This window comes from Neltuma alba, unplaced genomic scaffold (genome assembly GCF_004799145.2).
Source record: "Neltuma alba isolate B1F8T4 unplaced genomic scaffold, ASM479914v2 tig00002165_pilon, whole genome shotgun sequence".
Classification (NCBI taxonomy): Eukaryota; Viridiplantae; Streptophyta; class Magnoliopsida; order Fabales; family Fabaceae; genus Neltuma; species Neltuma alba.
The window spans coordinates 424814-437918 of NW_021632765.1; the positions used below are offsets into that span (position 1 = coordinate 424814).

At 31.9% G+C, this 13105-nt stretch overlaps 2 protein-coding genes across 2 annotated transcripts; both read right to left on the reverse strand.

Moving 5' to 3' along the window:
- Window positions 1-971: 971 nt before the first annotated feature.
- LOC114718520 (transcription factor MYB114-like) lies at window positions 972-1962 on the reverse strand. The gene is made up of 3 exons (XM_028903869.1): window positions 1845-1962; window positions 1620-1749; window positions 972-1338 (listed from the first exon to the last, which is right to left on the reverse strand). The coding sequence occupies exons 1-3, from the start codon at window positions 1960-1962 to the stop codon at window positions 972-974; spliced, it is 615 nt and encodes a 204-aa protein (XP_028759702.1).
- An 8635-nt stretch (window positions 1963-10597) lies between these two features.
- Window positions 10598-11785, reverse strand: LOC114718529 (uncharacterized protein At5g39570-like). The gene is made up of 2 exons (XM_028903879.1): window positions 11252-11785; window positions 10598-10759 (listed from the first exon to the last, which is right to left on the reverse strand). Exons 1-2 carry the CDS (start codon window positions 11783-11785, stop codon window positions 10598-10600), a joined length of 696 nt encoding a protein of 231 aa, XP_028759712.1.
- Between the last annotated feature and the right edge of the window lie 1320 nt (window positions 11786-13105).

Below are 13105 nucleotides of genomic sequence, written 5' to 3' on the forward strand. Positions count from 1 at the left end.
CCTCAAAAGCACACGCTTTAAAGGTAAAAATTACAGGAGTTAAGAGTGCTAAACAAAACCAAGTTAAAGGGTTTAATCAAGAGAGATAAAAGGTGTGTGTGTATACACACCGAATTAAAAAAATGAAGGCAAATTATACATTCCTGCAAAATAGTTTTTCTTCCTTATAAATAATCACCACGCCTTTATTTGTGGATTATATCAATAATCATATTTAATTATTGTTATTTAAATATATAAGATTATTTCCTACAATTCCGAAAACACAGTAATGTCTCAGTAGAATTTTAAAGATTATTACACCATATGAGTGAGGTAGTTATCATCCGTACGTGTAGATAAAGCAGAACCACGTTGTGGAGTTCATAGAGCCGACTCGATCCGATCATGGGGGAGGATTTTGTCATCATGCTTGCGTGTTAAGACACAATATTCTATTCAGTCTTGTAAAAATCAAGTCCCGGAGTAGCATGTCAATATCCATATACTCCTCTTATCTTTAGTAAGATTTATTTAACTAATTTGATTAAATTAAGAAAGTTAAATAAGTTAGTTAATTATAAGAAATATGATATATTTTTCTTAAAATACCATAATCATCTTTATTAATATTCTCTCTCTCCTTATCCTACTTGATTATGGTTGAAGAAGTGTCAATAGAGGTAATTTAAAAAAAATTGATAAATGAGATGAATAAGTTTAGGACCAAGATCAACTCAATAATTGGAACTTATATTAAGGATTAGAGGAGTAATTAATATCATCACTTTCATTAATACATAGGTGGGATTGCGTCATTGGATGATGAGTTTGGGATCATATTGAAAAGAAATCAAGTGTTGGTCGTCGTCCCAGAATTGAGCCAGGAATTTGCTGTTTTCCTCTGCGCTCAAACACCAAAACCTGTCTTCATCGTTGCCTTTGTTCATGACGTCGTCATCAAGCAATAAACTCTCCCACCACTCCTCCTTCTACGCTGAAGAGTCCCCACCTACACCCGCCCCTTCACTACTCTCACTCTTCCTATTCTTACTGTCACTGTCATCACTCGCCATTATAGCCTTGTCTGATCTCCAACTACTTTGTTCACTTTTATGAGTATCATTATTATCACAAGTATTCGCAGCTCCTTCTTCAGATAATCCCTCTCTACTCGGCCTTGACCAGTTTCTGGACAAAGTCAGAGGTCGGGGCCTTATTACTTTGTGGCTTTTCATCATGCTGGTCGTCTCTTGTTTCTCCTCAGACCGTCGCAGCTTCTTTCGTATGTGGGTGTTCCAGTAATTCTTCACGTCATTTGATGTTCTTCCGGGAAACCTCGCAGCAATCAGCGACCATCTGCACACACACACACACAAATATGAAGCACTAGTCCACATCATTAGCACTGTTCTAAAAGCAAATATGCTCATTTTGTGCACACTTAATAATAATTAATGACCATGCATATGGTAGGATTAGCTTGTTTGTTTCCTCAATAATATATTGTTTATGTGAAGAGTCATTTCAACACAAATAATGTTCGAATCTATTAACACAAATAATGTTCGAATCTATTACAGTAGTATTCAGTAGATCAGATAAACTTTTGGTCCGGACAAAAGGCGAAAACGTAACACCTGTTTCCCAAGAGTCTATGGAACCTCATTATCATATCAGCTTCATCCTCAGTGAAGTTTCCTCTCTTGATGTCTGGCTTTAAGTAGTTTATCCACCTCAGTCTACAACTTTTCCGGCATCTATTCAAGCCTGCAAAATGCAGCAACGAGTAGATCAAATAAACTCTGATTAATACGCATATCATATGTATATAAATAACATACACATATAGATTCATTAATCACCTGCTCTTTGAGGAACTAGGCGCCATTTTCCTTCACCGTGACGTTGGATGCATGCTCTTAGAAGATCATCTTCTTCTTTAGACCACGTGCCTTTTCTTACTCCTGAGGGAATCTCCATAATAATATATCAAGGTATCTCTATAATCTCAAATGATGAGTAGTATTTTGCTTCTTCTTGGCTTTGATTTAAGTAGGTATATTTAAGAGATACGAATGACATGCATCCCGCTATATATAAAGATCATGAGCACCATGCTAGGCTACCACGTGCCCAACGTGCTGAGCACATGCAAAGACTTGGAGAGGAACGTAACGTGTGGCCACCCTTGTGTCCACAGAACCATGAAGACTTCGATTCACTAGTTCTGATAAGGCTGGAATTGACTTTTTTATGCCACAGAGAAGTGTCAGCGATTCTTCACAATATCTTACTTGCTAGTTAATATAAGACTTTATTTGATTTTTATTTTGATTCTAAATATAAGATCTTAATCCATTTTATCTCTCATATTTATAATTTTTTTTCCAAGATAGTCCTTCGAATAATGGTAGTTCTAGCCGATACACGTAATTAATAAGGATATTTTAAGAAAAACAACACCTATTAGTTACAAATAACTAACTTAATTTATTTTCTTAATCTTCTCAAATTAGTTAACTAGTTCTTATAATTAAGACCGAAGGTAGTATCACTTATTAGCCAACGATAATAATGCATCTTCATCATATTTCATTTTCAATGCAAAGAAGAGCTTCAAAACATAAAATACTTTGACCGGTACTCAATATAAAATCTAATTAAATAATTTGAAGATAATAAAAAATTTATTAAATTATTTTAAATTATTTATATTTATTGTTTTTCTATGAACTAATTTGACAATTTTTTTATTTCTAAATTAGTTAACTGCTTTTTATACCGGGGATCTGATGTCTGTAGTAGGAAGGCAGAAAGGTTTCCTTAGCTGGGGTGTACACATATACATGTGGGTGTTTTAATTTATTGCGGACGTGACAGCATGTCGGATGACTCCCGATCGATCCCCCTTGTTGTTTCTCGCTTAGCTTGGTCCACTTCTGTCATTGATCTCAAATCTTAATTTTCTCCCCACTTTTCCGAACCTGCACACTAGAATGGTTTTGGGCTCTAATCTCTTTTGTAATACTCTTCTGGTTCTTAATATAAAATCTATTTAACTAATTTGATTAGATTAAAAAAGTTAGTTAATTATAAGAAATGTGAATGTTTTTCCTAAAACACCATAATCATCTTTCTTAATACCCTTCTCTCTCTTCTACTTGATTATGGTTGAGGGAGTATCCATACGGGTAATTTTAAAAAAATTGATAAATATAAGAAATGGGTCTTATATTTATGACTAAAACCAACTCAATAATTAAGTCCTATATTAAGGACCGGAAGAGTATTTCAGTCTTTAGAATGCTTTTTTCCCTTTATTCAAAAACTACACCATTTCATGTATTACTTCCGATTTCTAATATAAAAATTTATTTAATTTTTATTCAGTTTAATTTATTTTGTTTTTTATATTTATCTATTTTTTTAAATATTTATGATAGTTTTAGCTAATATACTTTATTAACAAGAATATATTAGAAAAAGTAACACATATTTATTACAAATAACTAATTTAATTAATTTTTTTATTTACTTAAATTAGTCAATTAGATCTTATATTAAAGATTGGAAGTACTGTATGGCAAAAGAAAGCTTGATTCCATGTGTGTATATATACTCAGCATGCACAATCCATGAATATGTAATAGTTTCTGGATTCGCTATTTATTCCAGATCGAACACATGATACAAGCATAATGATTTGCTTTGCTCGTCATTACGCTTTATATATTTTGGAAAAGAACCGTCCGTACTGTAATCATGGCTCTCAGATTTTAAGTTTAATTTGGAGGACCAAGTCAAAGTGGAAGATCTTGTAGTAAAATCAATCTTCACTGCATATATATACGACAATACTTGCAATAAATGGGACATCATCAATCTAGACAACAAGAAGTTATGTACTAAATATATAAGAAACTATGAATAAATTCGAATAATATACTGCAATATAAATCACGATCAAATTACATCAGTTAATTGCAATAATAACCCCCCCTCATCAACCATTAGATTTAGTTCGGTGAGAATTATGGGTGAGATGCTTAGAGAAAATAAAAGGCATACAGGGAAAGCAAGAATAGAGCTAGATAAATCAGTATGGTCTATATGCCCTCTTCTTTATTCAACACATATGTGAGTGTTGGATTTCTATTATTGAACAAAAATATGATATCCTAATTAATGAATATACAAAAACCAGTTTATCATGACAATATGGAACAAATTCTGTTGGAAATGGCCTGCCCTTTTCTCTATGTACGCCGAAGGAAGAGCGCGATGGCATATGCATAAAGTTATTAGAATTAGAATATTTGTTTTATAATGACCTCTAGGACTTGGACTAGGATTTGATTTGAATGACTGTAATCATTTAGATTACTAGGTTATCTTTTATTTTAAAGTGAAATTTGACTATATTTCCTTTTGTTATTATAGGGTTATGATGATTACTAGAGTTATATATATATTTATATATATATAATATAACTAGAGAGTTGGGCTTTTCTTTAATTTGTTCCGCAAGCCTTTGATGAATATCTTCCACAACTCCTCCATTTTTGACTCCTTTCTGGTCGTCTCCCTCCCTCCTCTGATCCGTTCTGAATAATCCGATTTTTTTTTTTTGGGGTCAGTGCACGATGCGTCTCTGGTCCCACCAATAAATGTGCATCAACCTAGGCTATGAACCTAGGCTAAATAACAAATCTTAAATCAATGATCAACTGTAATATCGATAAATCATACGTTACTGTATTAATTAGCTAATTACATTAACATTCATAAGAAACAAGGCTTGTGTGTGGCGTGACTGCTTTCTTCATTGATGTGTAATCTTCGTGGTTCTTCGGAGGAAATGGCGTCCACGTTATTATCCCCGTCTTCACACACAGTCGCGTGCGTACGTTAATCTCATAACCATATAAATCCTTCAAGCGTGGGCACAGCCACTTATTACGTACTCAACAATATGATTTTAATGGCTTGGCACCAATGGTTGTTGTATGATATTAACATATACTACCCCCGGCCTTAATTATAATAGTTAGTTGACTAATTTAAAGAGATTAAAGAAATAAGTTATGTTAGTTATATGTAATAAATATGTGTTTTTTTTCTAAAATATCTTTACTAATTAAGTGTATTGGCTAGAACTATTATTATTATAAGGACTACTTTGGAAAAAAATACAAAAATATGAGAAATAAAGTGGATTGGGATATTATATTTAGGATAAAAATAAAAGTCAAATAAGGTCTTATACTACCTTCAGTCCTATTTATAAGAGCTAGTTGACTAATTTGAGAAGATTAAGGAAAGAAGTTAAGTTAGTTATTTGTACTAAATAGGTGTTGTCTTTCCTAAAATATTTTTATTAATTAAGTGTATTGGTTAGAACTATTATTGTTAGAAATATAATCATGTTATTCCTAGCGGTTTTCATGCAATTTCTAACAGTTTTCATAGAACTGCAACAAATGTCGTAAGAAATTTTAAAATTTTAATTTCAAATTTCCCTCATAGCTCACAATTTCTAGAGGTTATTAACCGCTAGAAAATTCTTACCGTTACCCTCTTACTTTAAAATTCAAAATTTCCTCTGACCTCAACATTTCTAGTGGTTATTAATCACTAGAAAATTCTTACTATTAACCTTCAATTTGGTTCAGTTTTTTAAAAATAAAAAAATTACAATTTGTAGCGGTTACAGAACTGCTAGAAAACTAACAAAACCGCTAGAAATGATATAAAACCACTACAAATAGTAGACAACCGCTAGAAAATTCTCTCTGGTCTCTATAAATACCATCTCATCTCCTCATTCATTTACCTTATTTCTTTTCTTTCCTCTCCTTTTCTTCTTTATAACTCTCTCTTTTCTTCTTGCTATTTCACATGGTAGTTTTTCTCTCTTATTTATATGGTAAGATAATATCTATTTTATAAATCTTAATTTCTTTTATTCCTCTTTATTTATAGTTTACTAATATATTTATCTTTTTCTTTCAGATTTTTTTCTTTATATTTGTCATGCTCTACTCAACTAATTCAACCATTTTTCACCACAAAAGTTAAGATTCAACACTACGAACTATCCCATCTCCAATTTAATTATCTTATTAAATTCAATTCAATTCATTTGACACAATTATAATTTAATTACTTATTATCTATCACAAAATTTAAATATATAACATGTAATACATTGGTAAATACACATATTAACATAATTTTCTAATATAATCTATTTAATGGTTTTTTAATTAATAATATTATATTTTATTATAATAAAAATTTTGAATTTTATTTCTTTCACCTGTAATGAATTTTGTATCCGAATCGCTAAAAAAATAAAAAAAGCGGGAACAATTTTCTAACAGTTTTGAACCGTTAGAAAATTCATCTCATTATTGTTTTTTCTAGTGGTTCCATGAAGGGTTAGAAATTTTCTAGCGTTTTGACCATACTGTGTAGCGGCTCCTTTAACCGTTAGAAAACTATTTCTTATATTTGATTTTTTAACGGTTTTTCTAACCACTACAAATGTTGTTTGTGGCGATTAAAACTGCTAGAAAAGTCATAATTTAACCGCTAAAAAATACATATTTTTTTGTAGTGACTCTTAGATAAAATATAATCATTTTTAATTGATTCACATGTTATTTCACATATTATGTATAAGAAAAAAAAGTTTTATTGATATCAAATTTAGACTTATTATTTCACAATTAGAACTTGTTATTCTCAGATGAATTGTCATTTTTAATTAATTCACAACATGTTATTTCACATGTTATGTATTAAGATAAAAACTTTTTGTTAATATTAAATTTATACTTGTTACCTTATAATCAAAACTTATTATTTCTAAACAAATTATTGTTACGAGTTGGAGTTTAAGTAAATGAGTTAACTTGTATTATTTTTTATTATAACGTTAAGAAATTATTCGTGATCCAATAGTCACCTTTCTTTCTCTCGACTCAAATGACCATAAGGCCCCATTATTTCTCTCAAATAATTTTTCATGACAAAAAAAAAACTTCTGCTACAAAATTTTTTATCATTTTCCCTCGTCAAAATTTGATGGCAGAACAAAATTGTGGGGCAACATTAATGATGAAGGCAGCTCGTGAATTATTTGTAAGTCAATGGCATATATGGAATTAGCAGCACAGATTTAATGATTTTGTCTTACGCACCCGTACACGCAGGCGGATGTAACAAGGATATGACTATGGTGGGGGAGCTAGGGAGCCCCCCATGAACACGTGCGCCCACTTTCCCTACACATTAATGTGCCGACGTACACATTGATGTTTATAGCTGGAAAAGGCCCGCACGCGTGCGCACACGGCTCTCTATTTTCGACCGTCATTACATACTACGAGTATGTGTGCGTGTATATGCCACTCTCTCCTCTTTGGGAAAATTTTTTAGCTATTTTTAACTGTAACTTGCATCTTTTTTAATATTTTTTTCAAATTTTTTTTATAATTATAGTAAAAGTGAAAAGAGAGAGAATGAGTAAAAAAAAAAGTATTAATATGGAAGGCTCTTGTTAATAAAGATAAAAGTGAGATTTCTAGTATCTGATAAACTGTTCCAAGTAACAAATGATAAGAATTAGAGTGGTATACACGTATTCTCACCCTCACATCTAGAGCTAAGAACACGGGTTGGGACTCGTGGGTAGAGGTGGGAATCAGGGCCGGCCCAGCCTTCTAGGACCGACCTTTTAGGGCTGGCGGGCTTAAAAGGGCCGGCCCTCCAGGGTTGAAATTTTAAAAATACCCAAATTTACTAGGCCCTGCCCTTAAGCTATAGGGCTCAAGGCCAGCTCGCGGGCTTTTGGTCCATTTGAAAAAAAATACTATTTTTTATATTTATCATATTTTTTATAAAAAATAAAAATAAACCAATGAAATTATTAATAAAAGACATAAATATGAATAAAATTAAGTCAAAAATATTAAATATCATCATATATAAATATCCATCAAGATCCAAGAACATCTAAAACATTCATTAACAAGATAACATCTAAAAGTTTTATTTATAGTGCAATTGTATAATAAATAAACACTATCATTAATCTTTTGAAACTTCATCATCACTATAATTAATTACTCTTCTTCATAAGTATGCTTTTCTTTTGTAACAAAAATATCAAGTTTTTCTTCTTTATAGGAATATACTTTTAAATTTTGCAATCTAGTTATTATTTTACTTTAATGTGAAAAACCTTGTTGTTGAAACTTATGAATTTCTAATTCAAATTATAGAATCATATGTTATATAAGTATAAAAATACTCTATTATCAAATATATATATGTAGTTTAAAAATATCAACGCATATAATATGAATCAAATCATTATTAAAGTCCAAATTAACCTATTTTTTAAAAAATTTAATTGGATAAATTATTGTCTAAAAGTAAATTTAATTTTAAAATGATAATAATAACTAAATATTTGAAATATTATTAACAATGTAAAAAATTAATAACATTAGAATTATATAAAAAAAATAAAAAACAAAAAAAATTATAAAAGGGCTTAAACGGGCCGACCCGCGGCCCTCCATGGCCGGTCCTTTTAAGTTCTTGGCCCTCCAGGGCTTATTTCTCATTTTTTAAAAAAAAAATCAAGCCTGACCCTCATAATTTCAGAACCTAAACGGGCCGGTCCAACGGGCTCGGCCCGTTTTCCCGGCTCTACTCGCGGGCCAACTCATTTTTGTGCTAGCTCGCCCTTCAACTTGCACAACATAATTGCAAGTTGTGGCATTTTTAAAAAAAAAAAGAATTTTACATAAATAATAGTTCTTTAGTAAGAGTCTTATATTTAAAACCAAGGGAATATATTATTATATTTGAAAATTTTCATCTTTCATTTACATTCAAATTTCACGTTACATATTTAAACAAAAAAATATATTTTAAAAAAATATAAGCATATTACGTTTATAAAAAAATTAACAATTACAATTAAATATAAGACAATATTTATTTAAAAGAAGTGTTTCAAAAATTTAAAACTAATAATTTTATGGAATTCAAATAGAGGGTGAGCCTGCAACCTGTGGGCTGGCCTGTATTCCTGGTTCTACACATACCCTACTTCCTACTATGTACTTTTGCTGGTGGTAGTGATCGCTATTTGAGCCATTTTCATCATGTTTTTTATTAATTAATTTGTTGATAATTAAGTACAAGATTGTGTAATTAGCTTTTTAAAAAATAATTTTATGGAGTTCAAATAAATATGGGAAAAAAATTTGTCTTGGTTTACGTGAAAGTATTTTTTTTAAAAAGTGTTTTTCATAAACAACCAACTTGCTGATTTTTAGTGGCACTTTTGTTATTTGTGCTCTTACGACCTTTTTGGTCACATATGCCTGTGTTTTTGTGTGTGTTAAATAATTCAGAACAAGAATCTTAGATGAGATAATCTGTGGTTATTAGTGCCGTGTTATCTTGTGTGTAATTCTCTCAAAGCAACCGTGGGAGGTGTGAATCACTATTAGCATGGATCGATTAGATTTTCATAAAGTGGCAACTAACTTAGATAGAGACTCCATTAAACGTAAGTTAATCTAGGCCAGAAGCAGACTTACGTCAAGATAACTCTTGTTGAGAAAAGTGAAGAGAGTGTGTCAAATTAAGTCCTACATGGGATGAGTGAGAGCAAGTGCAAGTACATGTATAAACTTGTGCTCCCATGGGTGAGTAAATGGGCCAAGAGGAAGGTGGGCCTTGCGTGCACAACAAACAAGCTACCGGGAGGAAATATAGTTGAAGACTAAAGATTCCCCCTGCGCGTGAATTAAATGCAGTAACAGGACTTTTTTTTGAAAATCAAGTTAATTATTTTTTTTCAAAACTATTATTAAATGTCTTACCTGAAAAGCCTTATTTTTTGGATTCTAAAAGTTGCATGCGTCAGCGTTTACAAATTCTTGTTTCCGTTGACGGATGATCGTGTTTCTGTCATGTCTGTTTGGAGAAATAAAGGGACGTGTCTCCAGCCTTGTGTGCCTGTTTGCATTTATATAAAGGCATGGTGAGAAGCGCAGCATCGTACTGTTTTCTCCTGCCTTCCATCGTGGTCTTACTCTGCTTAGTTATTTGCCTTTCGTTGTTCTGTGCCCTTGTTCACGAAACAAGAAGGGTTCATTTAATTCTAGGGGATGCCACTTCCTAAGTCACAGAGAGGTTGCGGAATATCTCTTAAGGACAGTGTCCTTTTGATACAACTCGAACCGCTAGAATTAAAAAAATTAAAAAAATTTGGTAGATTATATTCAGCGCCCTTGACAAATAGAAATGTCAGGGCCAATAATATTTATATGGTATATCATTCCAAGTGAGTTCGATAAACACTTGCGTATCAGCAACCCGAATATATCAGGGTTTTTATTATATAAACCTTAGAGGAATATTCAATTAAACAACAACATCATGCGAAGATGAAGACTCAAATATAGTCAATTACAAGTGAAAACATGCATGCCCTCATTTATGCTTGACTTATTCTTATATATAGGTATTATATATAGCATAGGGATATATAAATGAAGAGATCAGAAAGCAATAGGATATCATGAAATTATTCATCCTCATAACCTTTGTAGCGGTGATGGTTTCTCCTCCCAGAATCGTCGTCCTCATCATAATTCTTCCTGTAATGATACTTTTCCCTCCCTTCTTCCTCCTCCTCGTAGCGATGCTTCCTCCTCTCATGATTATTCTCGTCCTCACTGTCATCTCCCTGCACTCATATATACAATCGACATTATCCAACATGCATTAAATCCATCAATAATCGCTAGCTTATTATTTAACCACGCATATAATGCTAACCATCATATTCCTTATGATATATTACCTTCGGTCTTAATTATAAGAGCCAGTTGACTAATTTGAGGAGATTAAGGAAGTAACTTGAGTTAGTTATTTGTCCTAAATAGGTGTTGTCTTTCCTAAAATATCCTTGTTAATCAAGTGTATTGATTAGAACTATCATTATTAGAAGAGCTACTTTGGAAAAAAATGTATAAATATGAGAGACAAAATGGATTAGGGTCTTATATTTAGGATCAAAATAAAAGTCAAACATGATCTTATATTAAGGACTGGAGGTAGTAAAAATTAACAAATTATAATGATTTAAAATGCGTCAAGCACATTATTGATAAAGAAAGCTGATGAGTTAGATCAGAAATCAATCGAATTAGATAAAGAAAATGAGAAGAGTACTCACATATTTCTTACGATATCCTTGGTTTTCTACACCAAAACCATCATCATCGTTCCGCCTCTCGCTCTGTCGTCCATAACCATATCCACTACCTTGCTCTTCCTGACCATAGCTAGGCCTCTCGTTTCTCCCTCCATAGCCATATCCACTATCTTCCTCCCTTCCGTAGTTAGGCCTCTCATTTCTTCCTCCATAGCCATATCCGCTATCTTCCTCCCTTCCATAGCCAGGCTTCTCGTTTCTTCCTCCATAGCCATGCCCGCTATCTTGTTCCTCGTGGCCATAGTTATTAGGCCTCTCGTATCTTCCTCCATACGATCCATATCCACTTTCTTGTTCCTGCCCACCATAGCCAGGTTTGTGGCCATAGTTGGATCCATATTCTGAGCCTGAAACATAAGAGGAGATGGGGTAACAAGTTTCATCAGAGGGAGGGATGGGGTGGCCATAGGTGACATCAATTTTGTATCCACCACCGTAGGGCGTAGGATCATATGCATCATAATCGTCAACATCATCGTCGTTATTGTACGACATTCTTTTAGAGTTTACTTCAAGCTTTGGCTCTGTTGATCGGTATTGAAGAAGTATTGGTGGTGATAGGATCACAATTGCTTTGGGAGAGATCCAGTTTTATAGATGTCTGAGATTAGTTTTGCACCACCAAATTATGACATGATCAAGAGTATTAGAATTTCTTTTTTGAATGGGTCAATAATATAATGAGAAGACTGGAAAAATTACATCTAAATTTAATGATTTAAGAGTGCCTTTTTATGAAAAAGTCTTATAGGGACCACAACAAGATAATCACATCCATTAAAATAACCTGAACAAGTGTTGGTGCTCCTAACAGTTTACGTAAATTCTTCTTATTAAATTTAGTTTAGTATAGCCTATTACAGATTCAGAGGATGATGAAGTCGATGAATGGAAAATACAATTCTTCCACAAATTTGCACAATTAGTCACAACTTTTCATCTTGCTAGTAATAAATCACTTATTTAAAAATGCGGTAATTAATGTTTAGAAACATATTAAAAAGGTAGAAATATTGGGAAAATTTAACAAGGGAAAACTTGTCATTTCGGCAGTACGAGTAATGTCTGTTGCCTGATGGATTAATTAGGAACAAAATTGGTAACGGATTTTCGTGGCACAGACTTAATAAGGGATTGATGAAAAATAGTTCCAATGGAACTGGTTTTCCACGAGGATTATTGAACAAGTAAGATTCGTGCTCATTATAAGAATTAATTTGATCTGAAATATAAAACTCCAATCTATTTCATATTTATTTATTTGTTTGCAAAGTAGTTTTTATAGTGATTACATATATATTAAAATCTTTTTTTATTCTAATACATATTATTAACACTGATATTTTTTTAAAAAAATAATACTCATTTATTATAAATAACTAATTTAACTAATTTTTTTAGTATTTATAAATTACTCCATCCTTTCCTTATTATAAGAGACATTTGATGCTTATGTCATGTTTCCATATATAAGAGACACTTAAAAGTTATCTCTAGTTTTTTGTATTGATTTCCTATTTTACCCTTATTTATTTTGTCTCCTACTCATACTCTCCCTTCCTCCCACTTCTCTTTCTTTTAATAATTTAATTGTTTTCTCACATACTCTCTCTCCTTATTAACAGGGGTATTGTTAGAAAAAACATTATATTTTTTACACATTAATTGTCCTCAACTAATTTTAACTGTTTTTTTAATCAACGTAATTTGATTATTTGTCTCTTATAATAAGAAATGGAGGGAGTAATTATCTAATTTTTATATTAATCAATAAACGTAGTATATGAGTTTCTGAAAGGTGTTTTCCGTGGGAAG